The sequence below is a fragment of the Primulina huaijiensis genome, chromosome 18, assembly GCF_012295235.1.
Source record: "Primulina huaijiensis isolate GDHJ02 chromosome 18, ASM1229523v2, whole genome shotgun sequence".
Classification (NCBI taxonomy): domain Eukaryota; kingdom Viridiplantae; phylum Streptophyta; class Magnoliopsida; order Lamiales; family Gesneriaceae; genus Primulina; species Primulina huaijiensis.
Window position 1 is genome coordinate 3,555,582 of NC_133323.1, and position 18,590 is coordinate 3,574,171.

At 32.7% G+C, this 18,590-nt stretch overlaps 1 protein-coding gene across 1 annotated transcript; it reads right to left on the reverse strand.

Moving 5' to 3' along the window:
* Window positions 1-7,044: 7,044 nt before the first annotated feature.
* On the reverse strand, window positions 7,045-10,101 carry LOC140964957 (oxoglutarate-dependent flavonoid 7-O-demethylase 1-like). Its single transcript, XM_073424958.1, has 4 exons — window positions 9,761-10,101; window positions 8,157-8,404; window positions 7,694-8,018; window positions 7,045-7,477 (listed from the first exon to the last, which is right to left on the reverse strand). Exons 1-4 carry the CDS (start codon window positions 10,001-10,003, stop codon window positions 7,235-7,237), a joined length of 1,059 nt encoding a protein of 352 aa, XP_073281059.1. The 5' UTR covers window positions 10,004-10,101; the 3' UTR covers window positions 7,045-7,234.
* Window positions 10,102-18,590: the final 8,489 nt, after the last annotated feature.

The window sequence follows — 18,590 nt, forward strand, 5'->3', positions numbered from 1 at the left end:
TGTTAAAAATAACTACTATTTCATCATGCGATGCACAGAGTATATCTTGTATTTAATATGATTAAAAATTGAAGCATTTAATGAAAGCTGACTTGGATATTTGAATATTTTTTGTGGCTTTTGGAAAATTGATTTTGTGTAATATATTTTAAAATGTATTTTGGAAATTGTATGTGACTAATGAAAATATTTATGTTATACACTTATATTTAAATCGAAACATTTATTTAAGACTGATTTGAGACAGCTCTATTTTTGGAATCTATTTGGACAAGAAAATATCTTATTTATATATATTTTTAGCAGACTTTCTGCTTTTATATATATTGAGATATGAAACACAAGTTTTGATCGGGTCATCTATATTTACAATAAGATTTTTTATATCTCAGTACTTTGAATTTGTTACCATTAATTAAATTCAATTGTTCAAATCCCGTGTAGTGACTTTTTGCTACACAGATGAAAACTGTAATTTTTGTTCTATATACTTGTATTTATTTCTTTTATATTGTCCGATTTCAATCTTAATTACTTATTGTAATTTCAATTTTCGGTAGTTTACGTATTTTTCATCTGAAGTGATGATATGAATAGGTAGAAGACATGATGATATGAATATGTAGACGTCACATCAGTGCCACATCGGAACATGCATGTCTAAAACTGCATATTGCAAATAGACGCTTACTTATTATTATTATCATCATCATTATTATTATTATTAAAAAGAGCGTATTTAATTTTCATCAACTTCTCAAATATAAATGAGATACAACATATTGCAAATAGAGGGGATATATTCCAGAATGCCTCACATTTCCATTCACTAGTATACAATGCGTGCTCTGCATGTAGACATCAATTAAATATAAAAAAATTTGTAAAAAAATATGTTATAAATTAAATTTCTAACCTTATATATAAACTGATAACAATTAGCATAATATATAGAATAAAATGAACTAAAACAAATTATATATAAAAAATTATACATCCAAATTAAACATGAAAAATTATATTTTTGGTCTTATAATTTGTATTTTCCCTATTTTTATTCATGTTAACGTTGAATCTGCTTTTTTTTTTTTGAATCTTTTAACTTATTTTTTTTTCATTTTCGGTCATTTTTTGAACTGCAGACACAAGGGACCCTGGAAAAAAAAAACAAACAATGAAAAAACATACAAAGTTACAAGACTAAAGGGGAAAATTTAACATAACATGATCAAAAATTAAAAATATGTAAGTTACAAGACTAAAAATCCAAATTATTTTTTAACAGGACTAAAAGTGAAAAAATATAAATTATAAGACAAAAAATATAATTTTTCCGAACGCAATGCATCAAAGACGTAATGGCAATATATCATCAAATTAAAATTCTGCATGGTAATAAAGAAACATCATTACTAATGAAATTGACAATAAAATATAGGAAAACTTTTTTTTTTCAGTCTGTTATGTTTGCACTCTTGTGATTTTAATCGGTTATATATTTTAATTGCAATCTTAGTCTTGTATGTTTAATGTTTTTTATAGAAAAATTTGATTCAATTTTTGCATGAAAAAACCTGCTCACGGGAGTTTAATGATTTGGGGTCGGAGCTTGTCAATTTGATATAAAAATCAGGGATATGTCAAGAAACCATTCAAAAGGATTCAAGAGCATCCTCTTCCCGAAATCGACATTTCTCAAGCCCAATTTTAAACGATCCTCAATTTTTATGCAACATAGACAAGCTCCAACGTTAAATAATCGAACTCCGACGAGTAGGAGTATTTCCGACCACAATCGGAAGAAAATCACCAAAAAATCAAGCATACATGACTAAGGTGGTAGTATAACTATATAGCGGATTATAATCGCAAGAGGACAAACATAACATATTGAAAAAGCGAATTTCTCTAAAATATAATTAATAAAATTATTATTTCATTTAAATAGTAATTATTTTTTCAACGTATGTGTGTAAACATTCAACTTGCAATGGTCCAAATTCAGATTTGAAGAATTAAACAGAAAATAAAGTCCAATTTCGGAAAATTATGTCACCAGTGTGGAAAATCCAATATTCTCAGGCTTACCTAGTCAAAGCAAAGGCAGATTAACGTCGCCTTCGGCAAACAAGCCGCGACCAACCATCTCTGGCTTTCGCTGGTCCTGAAAGGCTGGCCAGAATTTTTTTAAAAACAAAATGTCACCTGAGTAGGGTTTTCTCAGTACCGTGGCCATTCACCGTCCACCGCCGTCGACCACGGACTAACTGGCGTGTGGAATCAAGCAAATCGATCGGTTGAAAAGTAGGATTGAGTTTCACTTATCCCTATGACATATTTACTAATTTCATTCTCAAATTAAAGATCTCAATTACTTTCGATCTCTAATTCGGTTACAAATTTATCCTAGTTTTCTTGTAGCGAAATTAATCACATATTTCATACTTAACTCACTACAACAATAAATGACTATTGTGACACTTTTTTGTAGACACTTTTAATTAAATGTTGTTACAAATACTTACTAATGACATTTGTAAAAAATTAATAGTGTGTAAAATAAAAAAAAACATATTAGATTAGTCATCCTGACATTTTTAATTGATGTCATTTTTTATATGAAGGGAAACAATTATTTTTCCACATCGTAAAAAATCATTAAAAAACTAAAATTTGTCACTATAAATAAATGTGGGAACATTTGGGTTGGATAAATATTGGAGGAGAGAAAATAATTGTTTCCTTCCATATAAAAAATGACATTTTTAATTGATGTCACTTTTAGTTGTCATTATAAAGTATTTTAACTGACATATAAATTTTTCATTATTACTATAATAATAAGGCATGTATAAATGTATTTAAAACATGAGTTTTCATGATATTTAAAATTGTCATTATATGAATAATTAGTAACACGTATGAAGTTGACATCAACATCTTATAATGACATTAAAACATGTTAGGAAGTTTAAGACGACATTGGAATAGAGGACATTTGTTGGATGTGTCACTAAAACTGAAATGTTACTAAATATTGAATATGATGATATTTATGAATGTTACCATAAACATTTATTCTTGTAGTGACCGGATCTATTTAATCGGTTACAAATTAATCCTCGTTATTATATTCAAAATAATAAAAATAAAACACACACACACATATATATATATATATATATATATTATAATATGTATATGATTTATTAAATCCCAAGACCCGCTTGTAGATCTAGTTAACCGGATCGAACTCAACCCTTGAGGACGAGCTTAATACGTGTCATCCATATTTTAAACATTGTCCCTAGGTTTGATGTTGGGTTTGTTCAACTTTTGGCATACACGTAGGCACACACATTTATGTAAACACTACCGGGTCGTGACACACCGAGTGTGATCCATCTCATTAAAAATAGAAAAAAATGTTTTCTTTTTTTTTTTTTTTAAAAAAAAAAAAAAATAAAAAATTTTTTTTTTTTTTTTTTTTAAAAAAAAAAAAGTTTAAAAGTAAAGTTATAAATTTTTTAAATTGAAAGGACGTGAAATAAGAGATATAAAGAAAATTGATTTGTAAAATATGAAATTATGTAATTAAAATAAAATTTTAAATTTATGAAAAAGTTTCACAAACATACCAAAAGTTGGTAAGTACAAGGAATTTGATTTTTAATTAATAGTATAAAGATATAATGCTTAAAGTGGTTGGGGAATTAAAGAAGAGTTATTTGTGCAGAGACATAAACCTAAATCAATCTCAAAAGCTAGTTCAAAGAAGGATGATTGTCTAATTTCATGTATGCAACTCCCAAGAACTCTATCCGACCGATATTTTAACACACACCCCTCCCGCCCATGAAGGAACAAATGGAGCGTGGAGATATTAACTGTTAGAGTAGATGTCCCGTAAGCCAACTGTTGGCTGGAGAATTTATTGACTCAAGTGTAATAAACAATCTTTATTTTAATATAATTTAATTTTTAATGTTTTAGTTTTATTTTATTTGTATACTCATGCAAGCTGCATAGATAAAGTCTTTGATTATGCTTTAATACAAATGAATCGTAATTCGATGTTAAAACTCATTTGTAAACACTGCATATTCTAAATTCGTTCCTAGTCGATTCAGCCGCCTAAAACATAGATAAAGGTCGCTTGAGATTGAGACTAGCATCTGTGATGTTGTGTACTGCGTTTCTTGGTAAGGGCATAGAGATGTCCAAACATGCAGATGGGTAGTCATATGATGATTATATCGAACAACCTTCTTTCGGACTTTCCAAGTGGTTATTATCATCGAGAGGATAAGTCTGTGGTTATGATTGTACACCATTAGTCCTTACGACTCGAGACAACAATGAGGCTCTATATGCTAGGGCTGTGCTTTGATTCGTTTATCGACTCCAGGAGAGTAATCAGGTGGCGAGGTTGGGTACAGTTGCGACACATATAAGAGCCAGTGCATTGTAGTCGGGGATTCACCGCTCACCTACGGGTGTGGATATCCTATGTGATCTGAATTAATAATAGTGCATGGAATATCTGGTCAGAGTATGAGATGTACGTTGGAGAAGGAGTTTTCCAAATAGTACACGTGATGTCACTATTATAGTGAAATCTTTATAATAATCTATTTAGCACTGAGCATATTTATATGTGAAATCTTTAAAATAATCTATTTAGCACTGGACATATTTATATGTGTTAAATTAAAGCACTCGGTGTAATCATGAAGATGAAAAACGATTTTATCTGTTAAATTTCGTTTTTGTTAATTTTTAAAATAATAATACTATTAAATTGATTTTTTAAAGTGAGTGGTTAAATTATTTCAGAAAATAATCATGTATACATTTGTTTGGAATGTTTTTTTCAAGGACTTAAAAAGATAAATCATAATTCTAAAAACATTGACTTTTTTATATTGGTAATAGATTATATAGGTAATAGATATATATGTATAATACATAGGTAATAGAAATATAAAAAATAAATTATATATTCTTGTGTTAATATTAATAATTTATTAATTAATTAAAATCTATTAATTAAGAAGGACATAAAAGACAATTCACAATTTTATATAGGTAATAGAAATAAATAGATAATAATATAGGTAATAAATAATTAAAATTCATTAATATATAGGTAATAGAAATAAATAGATTATATATTCTTGAATTTATAATCTCCAAAAACTTAATATTTAATAAACTCAACTTTTGAGTTTAATAAATTAAATTATCAAATTTTATAAATTCAACTCCTTTGAATTTATTCTCCCAAAATTTAATTATCATAAATTCAAATACTTGAATTTACTATATCATAATTTAAATTCAACTTCTTGAATTTATTCTCTCAACAGGAACAAACGATCCAATGCTTGTGTGACCCTCAATGGTTCAGAGATACAGCTAGCCGTGGGTTCACAACTCCTTGTGATTCAGAATAACATTTATTCTTATTCGGGCTTACCCTAGTTAGCCTCATTCTTTTCATCAACACCTTGATCAAGAATGTCAGAACTCATTTCTGATTGCACCCATCGGATCATTGTAAGAGCGTCTAGTAGCATCGCCCCATGATCCCCTAGGTATCACTGATAGTGCCTACAAGAACCAGTCGATTATGATTAACGTACAGTACGGTCCCTTCATCTCGTATATATATCTCGATCGAATCTGCAACCATTGGTTCATCGAGGGTTGCATATTAATTCGATAACTATGTGACACATATAATTGATCCAGTGCTTGTCATTCTCATTTTTAGCCCAAATAATTAATCAGGCCCATTAATGTTAATTATGAATATTGGGTTATGACTTATTTATAAATAGGTGTAATCAAGCCAAAACCCTAGCTACCACCTTCACAAATTTCGAAAAAACTCTCTCCCAAAGCTTGAAAATTCGGCCACTTCCTTTTGAAGGAAAATTTTGAGCCGTCTCACGTTTTCAATCTCCAACGTAAAAACTTCTTCTAATTTTTCTAGTGCGAATTAGAAGAGGAACAAATCATCTAGTCGTGGACCTGATTAGAAGAAAGGAGTCCTTGAAGAAAGTTCGTAGGGATTCATCAAGAGCTAGATCCGTCAATACCGGATTAGTTGGAGTCAAGTGAAATTAATCACAAAAGGTAAAAGTTTTAAACATCTTATGTATGTTTAATTAAAAACCATACGAGTGTCCAAATATATTTTGATTGTCAAAATAAAATAAAATATTTTAAATTTCCGCTGCGTTTTGGGCACGAGAAAACCGAGATCCAACATTAACGTGTGTCACAACTATGAGTTGTCGTCCAACAGAAAAAGGTAAACCTGATATCTGTTATTATGTTAAGATTGAGATTTGAACCTAAGTCAACCCCAAAAGTTAGCTCAAAAAGAAAGATTGTCCAAGTCCATATATGCAACTCACAAATTAGAACTCTATCTAATCAATATATAACATCTTAACAATTGCAATATTCATCTCTCATGACTTTTATGAATTTGACATTTATCTCTCCGGTCAAGTATATAAATCATATAACGGCCGGTAAGTGCTAGTTAATTAAATAGATAATGTATAATAGAAGTTAATGCAAATTAAAACAATAGAAATGGACTTCCCTTTCACGTTTTCTGCAACTCCTAGTCTTCCATGCTTTCTAATATACTAGGGCATCGACACACGAATATTTTTTATAATTCATTTGATTAATATTTAAATGAGATTCAAAATATAATTATAAGAAATAGTGAAAGACTACACTGTAATTTTATATATAAATTAAAAAATAAATTGAAAAATAAAAAAATAAAAAAATGATCTCAATAAGAATTGAACCTATAACATAAACCCCAACAAACAATTACTCTATCCGCTGAACTACACATAACATGCATTAAAATTTTAATATTTTATTAATATATATAATTATTAAAACAGACCATGACACCAAAGTTAGTTACTCTAAGTGTCTCAAACTCTAAGTGTCTCTAAGTGTTCTCCTTTCCGATTTAGAGTTTCTTTGTAAGTAATGCGAAATTCAAGATTAATACATAAGCATCACCAAATAATTGAATAAAGAGTACTGTTTTGTTTTTCTCTAAAGTCAAACCAAGCGATTATTACACAGCCAATTTATTTATCGTGGCAAACGCACACTTATTTGTGCGTGACTAACATATGTAAGTCATGATGCAATATGACTGTGGTTGGAAACATTTATAATATTGATTAGTTCAAATTCTCATGGTGTCCAAGTATGATTTCCCGGCAAGCTCCCGAGTCAACAGTCCCTTGAAATAATCAGAAACGCCGATTCTCTTGAATTTTGCGGGATTTTCTGGGGTAATAAGGCTAGGAGCTGGACCTAAATCACCACCCAATTTGGGGCTCAGAAATGTGACCATGGTCAGCCTCTCTTGCTCGGTGTTCACAACTGCTCGATGCTCGATGCTCCGGTATGCACCGTTCGTCACAATCTGTCAAGAAATGCCAGTTATATACCTTAATTACTTTGTAAACAAATTCATACTTAAAATCAAACTTAAACCTAGCTAGCTAACTGGGGAGGCATTTATATATATAGATTCCCATATATGATTTGTTCAAAAGTCGCGATTCAAGTCCAGCTTGTATATATATATATCCCTAATGGAATGCATAATGCATAATTCATGCGCACGCTGTACATATACCTCCAAAATGTCTCCAACGTTGATGACAAACGCATCCGGAAGCGGAAAAACAGGGATCCAAACCCCATCTTTCTTGACCTGTAGGCCTTCAACTTCATTGACTTGGGAAAGAATTGTCAGGCCAATCGTGTCGGAGTGAGGGCTGAGACCAGTGACGAGCTCCGGTTGTGGACATGGAGGATAGTAGTTCATCCTCATAGCCTGCATACCCTCTTCAAACAGAATTTTCATGTCTTCTTCTTTCATTTCCATATCTTTTGCCATCAGATAGAGAATCTTCATTGCTAGGATTTTCATTGCTGCTGAATATGCTTCTATGGCATCCCTGAATACATTTTTCAAACAAGGATGGAGTTAGATTTTATCACGATTGGGACTGACTATATATGTATCTCTCTCTCTCTCTCTCTCTCTCTCTCTCTCTCTCTCTGTGTGTGTGTATTCGACAATAAAATTGGCTGACCTGAATTTGTGTGGAAACTGTGGAATCAAGTGATTCGCTCTCAAATATGTTGGTAAGGTGACGGCATAGAACATGTCCCCCCAGTCAAGCTTTTGTTCTTCTGATACAACAAAGACTTGCCCATAACCTTGTACGTCTCCCTCTTCTTGATAAAACCTTTTCTTTTCTTCAATAGGCAGACTGAAAAATTTTAGGATTTCTAATTTCATGTTTTGCACAAGTTGAGAGTCAACTCCATGATTGATCAACTGCTTTCAAAATCAAAGAACACATATCGTTCGTTATTCTTTTTTCCTACTTTATGGTTGTTTTTGGATGGAATGATATGAGTTTGTGAGTGGATTTCAAATAAAATGATTTAAATGCACTATGTATTTCAAATGAATAGGTTGGAGAGTTGATTTGAAATTGAAGCAAAAAATATATACTTGTGCAACGGAAAAATTACATTTTTTGTCTAGTAACTTGCATAACTGATGTGTCTAAACTTCAACACTCCGATAAAAAATGATTAAAATCAAAAGAAAACGCAAGTTTGTTGACAATCCATTATAGATTATACAAAATCGATATTATTTTTGTCATCATAAGACGTCAAAAATATAAATCAATTTGTATATTAGCTAGGTTCGAAACTTATAAAAGAAAAAAAAAGGAAGTGGACAACTTTTATTCCATCCGTCTCATATATTTAGGTTGAATTTCTTTTTTTTGTTATTTCTAATTACATAGTCCAGTTTTCATATTTAGTATTATTTTTTCTAATCTTATAATAAACTACCTCTATCTAGTTTTCTTTTTTTAATTTCTAATTTGTTCATTTAATTCCTAAAAAATTCATTAAATACGGAGTAAAATGAGGAATTTCTTTGTAAAATTTACTTTTTCAATAAATTTTTAATATGTGTGAAAAACAAATAAGCTTAAATATATGAAACGAAGAGAGTATATATGTATGTATACTTGTGTCCCTTGCTACATTTATGAAAATTTTCGAGGACCACCATTTCTCCCCCTTTCCTTAATTTCCGACCACAATTCCAGTGTTTAAAACTCCAAAATTCTCCATAGTCGTCACTCGAGTTTCAGATGCATAAAGATGTTGATAAAGGTTTAGGTTGTGCTTTAGTGTGCGTGTGATACGACATGAACACGACGAAGCCATGCCTTGCTCTGCCCGGGCATTAGCCCGGGTGGTTTGTTTTATCCCCATATTTTTTATACATAAGATTTTGTCTTATTTTCCGGTAGCCCGATGCTCTATTATTCAATATTAACTCAACCATGGTTTAGAAAATTCTAGTCCGGGTAGAAATGAAAACCTGATCCCACCACTAGACATGATATTTAGCCAATATATTAATTGTGAAAGATTATCACAATGGATCTCTTTGCGCTATGATCGACTCCGGCCTCATAACTAAAATCTGAAACATATCAATTTACAAGATTAAAATTTCAATTTTTTCCTAAAATTAAAATGAAATATTTTAATGTTATCCACGTTCTTATTACATAATCACGCATGTTTAGATCCGTAAATCTTAATATTTCAGCAATTACAAATAACTGCGTGTGGAAAACAAAAATAAAATAAAACACACCTGAAAGAAACCCCATTCTTGGCATGCAACATGCAGCTTACCAAGCTCCACCTTTGAATCTCCGTCCAACTCGTTCATATCAATAACTGGAATTTCAGACGAGAAAGAAATATTAGATGAAATCGATTCATTCTCGTCGAAACGGATATATCTTTCCGGAATGGTGGTCGATATCTCCTTGGCCAGTTCTTGCACATAAGGCACCGTGAGTGAACCTCCCAATTTCGCGAGCTTAGATTCCATATCTTCCCTTGAAAATCCTCCGTCTGCTCATATCTTCATCTATAAATACTAAATATTGTGAAGTATTAGTTGAGAAAAATTTGTAGACATATATTTCTTAAATGATGTATTTGGCGGGTGTTTTGATTTACGAATTGGTGAATGATAATGGTCAATTTTAATAAATTTATACGTTCAATGTTGTCTCTATTTGACTCTTAATTTGTATGTATAGTTTACGAGTTTATGCGAATTCAGTATGAGATTAAATGTAAAAAAATGTTTTTATTAATTATTACTATAATTTAATTATTTCAAATCAATTAATATAATATAACAAATAAAAACGTATATATATATATAAGCAATTTCAGATCGTATATATTAAGATTATCATTCAGACAACGTAATTCCTATGATAAAGACGAAGCTTCCTCTAAACGTACATCCCGTTAGTTAGGTTTATATTATTATTATACGATTACGTAAACTCACGGAAATTATGTTTGAGAAAAATTAGAATTAAGATATTATTTAATCCATGTGGTGGCTGACTTTATTTGCAATTTGGAATTAAAAGGTGAATGGTTTTATTAAATTCATACGTTCAATCTTCTCGTTGAATTAATTACGTACACGTCTTTTATTTAATATTAGCGGCCTCAACTTTTGAATATTTATACAATTCAATAATTATCTAGCATAATAATTTTTATTTCAAATTAATGATTTTTTGATAATTTTTTATTTAAAATAATATAGTCATCTAAAATATTAAAAATATAGATAAAGTTATGATTTGTTTGAAAAATATGATTATGATAGGATGAAAATATATTTGGAAAAAAAAAAAGAAGCTATTTTAGAAAAAAAATTTAAAAAACTTTTATCCATAAAGTTTCATAATTTTAAATAAGGTTTCCGCAAATCAATTAAAAATTCGTTAGTAAATGTGTCTCAACTTTAATTAATAGTGATTCGGGGTTAAGAGATGTATGTTATTTTAAAATTGAATATATGATGAGATTAAAACGAATTATCACAAATAAAAACAAAAACAAAAACTCATATGAGACGGGTCGTATTTTATGAGACATATATCTTATTTGGATCATCTATGAATATGCTAAGAGTATTACTTTTTAATTTTTATTGTGAATATCGTTTGGGTTGATCCGTCTCACAGATAAAAATTTGTAAGACCGTCTCACAAGAGACCTACTCTGGGGCAAACCAGGGAAGGTTGTCGCAGTGTTTTCAAAATTGGATCGAACTGATCAGTTCAATCTAGAATTGGTGACAAGTTCAGAATCGATCATGAATCCGGTTCGAAACACTTTCAAAAATCGTTTTAATGGTCAAGTCGGTTAGGCTCAGTCAAGAACAGGTCGTGCCGATTATGAAGCGGAAAACTGGTAAGTTGGTTCAATTAGTTTTCGTAAATACTTTTCTTATTTTTAAAATCTTAAATTTAATCTATTGTTTTGTTTGAAAAAAATCGATATATTATAATTGATATTTTGAATATATCATTAGTTATTTAGTTTTAAAATTTTGTTAAAATTATTATTTTTTGTTTATTTATATACATCTTCTAGATTTTAAAATTTAAAATATATTATTCATTATTTTATATCAATATTTATATAATATAAAAGTATTTCAATTCGATCATCTGGCTAAACCTGTCCTATTGGTTGGATCTTTTTTGTAAAGTAGACTGATTCGATTATCAGTTTTGTTATAAAAACATTGGATTGTCCTCCCTAGATTAGTCGTGCAAAACCCGTGATACCCGGGTTACAAGAAAAAAAGTGTTGTATCCTTGCATGCATCAACTTGTACACAACACAAGCTATCTGCAATTGTACGAAATCATCCGCTATATTTGGTACTCCAAATCGTGCTACATTTTGCTCAAACAATACTCATTTACACAAATTATTAAAAATTAAAAATACTAAACATCATGAATGAACAAAATACAATCAATCATTAATAAAACATTTGATTCATCTATTTTTAAAAAAGAAATCGATGTCTCAAACACGGTAAATAATTAAAACAATATATTGAATATTTTTTGATTTAAAAATAGATGAATCGAATATTCTATCAATGATTAATTGTATTTTGTTCTTCCATAGTGTTTAATACGTATAAAATTTAATAAGTTGTGTAAACGAAACTTAGTTGATAAAATGCATTTGCCCTAGCTTTCCCATGTAATTCAACGACCCAATGAGAATCGTACGACCGCTTCACAGATTGCTCGCAACTCAGCAAGGTGTGGTTGAATGTTGACCCGGTAAGCGATATGCCAAAGCAAATTAAAGAGCAGGTTATTCTTCCAGTTTCATATTGATATCACCATTTGCCTAATAATACAATAAAAACTTAACAAAATAATGGATAAAATGATAATGTTCTATAATTATTCATGAAACAAATATTTTATAAAAATAATAAAATCAAATAATAATTTTTTTTGAAAATAAGGTAAAAATCTATTTAAAAATTCATAATTGTGGAAAATAAACATTCAATTTGAAACAGTCCATCTTCAAGTTTGAAGAATCAACATTTCTAAAAAATAAAGTCCTATTTTTAAAAAAAAATCAAAGTCAGAAGTTTGGAAAAAGTTATTTTAAAAAAACTTTGGAAAATGTAAAATTCTAAGAAATAGTCAAAGTCCCAATTCATATCAACGAAACCCTAATGCTAAATTGGAAGTTTATCACTAGCTAGTATATGATATATAGCTCAATAATATGGTCTTATAAAAATTATTCCGGTTCTAGATGGAATTCGAAGTGCCCAAATATGAAATTACATATTTAATACTAATAAATAAATAGGAATTTTGATATACGACCTCACATATCTTTTTCCGTGAGACGAGTCAACCTGATTCATACTTCAAGTGAAAAGTAATGCTTTTAGCATAAAAAATATTATTTTTTATGAATCAGATAGAACTGGAGATCCGTTTCACAAAATTGACCCGTAAGAGAGTCTAACAAGAGTTTTTGTGATAAATAAAAAGATTACAAAACCATACATTTACAATCCAATTAAACAACCAGTTTTAGGGGTGGCAAAATGCAACACGATCCGTCAACCTGACACGACCCACCAAGAAAAAAATCAGGTTCGGGTTGGGGTTTTTCGGGTTCTGATTGGGTGGGTTCATGTTAGTGCCAGGTTAGACGAGTTTCGGGTTGGGTCACGAGTTGACCCGAAAACTTTTTTTTTTGAAAATATTATCTATATATTGTATGTTTGAACAAAATTTATTGTATATTTATATGATAAATTTTCATAATTTAATATTTATTTTGTATATATTTTTTTATTTTTTTAACAATTGTTTATTTGATTTATTAAATATACTTTTAATTTTTTATAATTAAACTTTCAAATTTAAATCGAAAATTTTATTATTATATGTTTAAATTAAAATATTATTATTATTTTTTATTTTTTCGAATTTTTTTCATTAATTTTTTAAAATAAATAAATAAAATTTGGGTTAGACGGGTTGAGTAGGGTTAGACGGGTTCGTGTTCGTATTGAGGGTTTTCGGGTTGGTTCGGGTTGGGAAAAAAAAATTCGCAGGTTGACCCGAAACCCGACCCACCCTATCCGATTGACACTACTAACCAGTTTCAATTATTATTATTATTATTATTATTATTATTATTACACAATGAGGTTGTGGTTTTTCTTTAACGTGAAATTCATGTCTTTTTCCTATCGAAAAATGTTTAAGTTACTACTCCAAAATAAGGATTTTGGCACAAAAAGTTTCATTTTCTAGATTACAACATTCTATTTCACTACACCAAAATAGGGAAGTTTCAAAGAGGCCACCGATTTCGATAATGTAACATTGTTGTAAATAGATTTTGTGTTTGGAATATGTACAACAGACTTACACTATAGAAGAGGTGACCTCGTTCAAATTTAAAAGAAAATAAGGTAAGATAGACAACCATAGTTGTTCACAATTAAGCTGAAATTCGTTCATGTGCAACATAGTATTCTAAAAACGATAAGTGAACATTTACTTTCAACGTAACGCCTAGACGCCTAGGCGTTTTTCATTTTAAAATATGGTCAATAGCTTAATTCCATGTGATGGAGATATGGATTGTTTTGTGAATGGTTGATATATTATTACTCATACTTTATCCACGTGGAACATTGGCAGACATATGTGAGACATAATATATGTATTGATAATTTGAAATGGTTTTCAAATTAAAGTAAATGGAATCTTACAAAATTATAGCTTTTATCCTCTTGGATCATTTCTCCGGTTGGCTAGATGAAGAAAAATCTTTATTCAAAAACACTATATTAGCTCTTCATTCTAGGAGGATAGGAGAGAACATGTCAATTTCATCAAACATCAACTATTCCTAGTTCGGGGTCTCATTGCTCTTCTCGTTGTGCTTTCGGGCATACATGATCTGGTTCTGGCTGGAGGACGTGAATGGCAGGAGCGTGAGCGGCCGACGGCGACATTCAAGAGGCGATGGCGAGAGAAGTCCAATTCAACTTTTCTTGTTGCTACTTTTTTCTTCCTTGGTGCTGCAATTCTTTTCTGAATTTAAGAAATAGAAATTAAAACCTAGGTTTTTATTTTTTTTCAATAATAAATTCGTCTAGGGGGCCAATTAATGTGCCGATGCCTAGCGTCGCCATCTACCCAAATGTCGAAGCGGTGGGCTGTCGGCCACCACTTAGGCCGTTTTAGGAGGCACCTTTTACAAGTACAACACATGTGCAACATCATTTAGTATCCATTAAAGACTAATGGGCAGTTGACGAAGTGAAAAAGATACACTTAAGAAATAAAAGTACCTTGAAATGATCTTAAACGCTGATTCGCTTGAATTTTGCGGGCGTTTCTGCGGTAACAAGGCTAGAAGCTGGACCTGAATCACCTTACATTTTTTGTCTTAGAAATGTAACCACGAACAGCCTCTCTTGCTTCGTTTTCACTACTGCTCGGTGCTCAATGCTCTGGTATGTGCCTTTTATTGGTCCCACGTGCGGAATTTGAGATAATAAACCCGAAAATAAATAATAAATTGGACACCGAGATTTACGTGGAAAACCCCTAAAAATTATTAGGGTAAAAACCACGGACAAGATGAAAAGAATTTCCACTATAATATTTTGTGGTGTACAACTCACTCACTGTGTTTCCAAAGAGAACACACTCTCTTAATACAGAAGAACAAACACCTCACAAATATTATAGAATATTATAAGATGAGAGAAAACTCGAAGAAGGGATAATTTCAGAATGAAGGGGGGAGCTCTATTTATAGATCCTCTTGTCAGTGTGAAGACGCGTATAAAACGCGTCTTCTGAAATTTCCGTCTGAAAAGCCTTATTTTGACAATTATAAGCATCCCACGTTTTTTTAAACATTTCCTTTGACTGGTCCCACCTCTTAACTTTGCCGACATTTCTCCCACTTGGAGATTTGATTGAGAATCAAACACATCTCCACACATCCTTTCACTCTTGCCATTACATGTTGCTTTCGTATGCGCTAGCGCACACCAAGATCTACACCACTCAAACTTATCAGTGTTCACTGGCTTGGTCAGAAAATCAGCTATGTTATCCTTTGTATGGATCTTCTGCATATCCACGCTTCCTTCTTCTACTACTTCCCGCACAAAGTGAAATTGAACTCCAATGTGTTTCGTCCTGGAATGAAAGGCTGGATTCCTTGCGATGTGCAAGGCACTCTGACTGTCACAAAACAAATGAACATTCTCTTGTTTGTGCCCAATTTCCTCCAATAACCTTTTAATCCATATTGCCACCTTGCAAGCTTGAGTAGCTGCCATATATTCTGCCTCCGTTGTAGATAACGCCACAACTGTCTGCAGTTTTGAAACCCAGCTTACTGCTCCCCCTGCAAGTGTAAACACATAACCAGTAGTAGATTTTCTCTTATCAGGATCACCTGCATAATCTGAATCAACATAGCCCCTGAGTGTAAAATCCAATCCTCCATAACATAATGCAGCATTCTAGGTACCCTTAATATATCTAAGGATCCTCTTAACAGTGCTCCAATGCTCTCGTCCAGGATTCGCCATATACCGACTAACTGCCCCCACTGCTTGAGCAATATCCGGTCTTGTACAGATCACAGCGAACATCAAACTTCCCACTGCTGATGCATATGGTACTCGAGACATCTCTATCCTCTCTGCTTCACTGCTAGGACACATCTCGGAGGATAACTTGAAGTTAACAGGAAGAGGGGTCGAAATTGGCTTACTATCTTGCATGTTGAAGCGTTGCAAGACTTTCTTCAAATAATTTTTCTGGGAAAGCCAAATCTTTCTGTTACTTCTGTCTCGGTGAACTTGCATCCCTAGAATCTTTTTTGCCGGTCCCAAGTCCTTCATATCAAATTCCCTAGCCAACTGCGCCTTCAATCCTTGGACTTGATCTTTGTTGGGGCCTGCTACCAACATGTCGTCCACATACAACAGCAAAATGATATAATCATCACCAGACCTCTTGAAATACGTACAAGGGTCTGCACTCAGTCTGTTGTATCCAAGGCTCATGATATAGGAATCAAATCTCTTGTACCAACACCTCGGCGCCTGTTTGAGACCGTACAGAGATTTGTTCAACCTGCAAACCAAGTTCTCTTTGCCTTTTTCCGCAAAACCTTCTGGCTGGAGCATATAGATTTCTTCTTCAAGATCTCCATGAAGAAACGCCGTTTTCACATCTAGCTGTTCTAGATGTAGGTCAAACACCGCACACAATGCCAGCACCACTCTGACTGTTGTAAGCCGAACCACAGGAGAAAATATCTCATTGAAGTCAATGCCTTCTTTCTGAGCATACCCTTTTACCACCAATCTAGCACGATACCGCTCCACTTGGTTATTGCCATCACGCTTGATCTTATAGACCCATCTGTTTCCAATGGCTTTCCTTCCTCGTGGTAGTGTAACAAGATCCCAAGTTTTATTTCTGTCTAATGCCTCCAACTCTTCTTGCATTGCTATCATCCACAAAGATACATCCGAGCTTTGAGTAGCCTCGTGGAAACTCGATGGCTCACCATCCTCTGATAATAGACAATATGCAATATTGCTTTCAGTGACATAATCTGAAAGCCAACCTGGTGGTCTTCTGTCTCGAGTTGACTGCCTCACATTGGAAACTTCAGACTCAACATGTTCTTGTTCTTCGTGCTCTGGTACTGCTTCACAAGAAACTTGACCTTCGTCTGTCTTATTTTCCACCTGAAAAATAGTAGTTTCTGAATTCGGTGTGCCTTTGTCTCCCTTTACTTTATCTTCCTCGAAGATAACATCCCTGCTGATGACAAGCTTGTGAACAGTAGGATCCCACAAGCGAAACCCCTTTACTCCATCAGCATATCCTAAGAAGATACATTTTCTGGATTTTGAATCCAACTTCGATCTTTCTTGCTCATTGTACAGAACGTACACAGGACTTCCAAATGTATGCAAATGAGAATAATCTGTCGGCTTCCCGGTCCACATCTCCATCGGAGTCTTCAGATCAATCGCCACTGAAGGAGAACGATTGATAATATAACAAGCGGTTTTGACTGCTTCTGCCCAAAATGACTTTTCTAGACCTGCAGTCCTCAACATAGCTCTTGTTCTGTCCAACAAGGTTCTGTTCATCCGCTCCGCCACTCCATTCTGTTGAGGTGTGTAAGCCGTCGTAAACTGTCTTTTGATGCCCTCATGTTGACAATATGCATCAAATTCGTCACTGGTATATTCTCCTCCATTGTCAGTCCTCAGACACTTGATTTTCTTTTCTGAATCAAGTTCAACCCGCGCTTTGAAATCTTTGAAGATCTGGAAAGCATCTGATTTCTTCTTGATTGGATACACCCAACATCTCCTAGAGAAATCATCAATGAACGAGACAAAATATATCGCTCATCCTAGGGATACAACCGGTGCTTGCCAAACATCCGAATGAATCAGCTCCAATATGCTTTTGCTACTGGCAGTAGAAGTGCCAAACTTTAATCTGTGTTGTTTACTGGTAACACAATGCTCACAAAAGGGTAGTGAAACTTTTGTAAGTCCCGGCAGCAGCTTCCGTTCTGAGAGAATTTTCAAGCCCCGTTCTGACATATGCACGAGCTTTCTATGCCATAACACTGTTAATTCTTCTACTGAACCATTTGATGCAACAGCTAGTTCTGCCTCCTTGTGTGTTTCTCCCAAAAGTACATACAGATTTGCAGCAATCTTTTCCGCCTTCATAACCACAAGCGCGCCTTTCACAATTTTCATGATCCCGTTCACGATCCGAGTTTTGCACCCGATGTCATCCAATTGCCCCAAGGACAAAAGATTCTTCGTCAGTCCTTTCACATGTCGTACCTCCTGTATTGTGCGAATGGTGCCATCAAACATTTTAATTTTGATAGTACCGACCCCAGCGATTTCCAAGGCATGATCATTTACCATGAATACAGATACTCCTGAGACTGGTTCATAATGATCAAACCATTCTCTCCGAGACGTCATGTGCCACGTCGCTCCTGAATCCATAATCCAT

Bases quoted from the DNA above. Each gene is read 5' to 3' on its own strand.
- LOC140964957 (XM_073424958.1), bottom strand. From the start codon at position 10,003: ATGGAATCTAAGCTCGCGAAATTGGGAGGTTCACTCACGGTGCCTTAT. The intron at 8,019-8,156 runs GTCAGCCAATTT...AAATGTATTCAG, and splicing joins CAGTTTCCACACAAATTCAG to GGATGCCATAGAAGCATATT. The intron at 7,478-7,693 runs GTATATGTACAG...ATTTCTTGACAG, and splicing joins ACGTTGGAGACATTTTGGAG to ATTGTGACGAACGGTGCATA.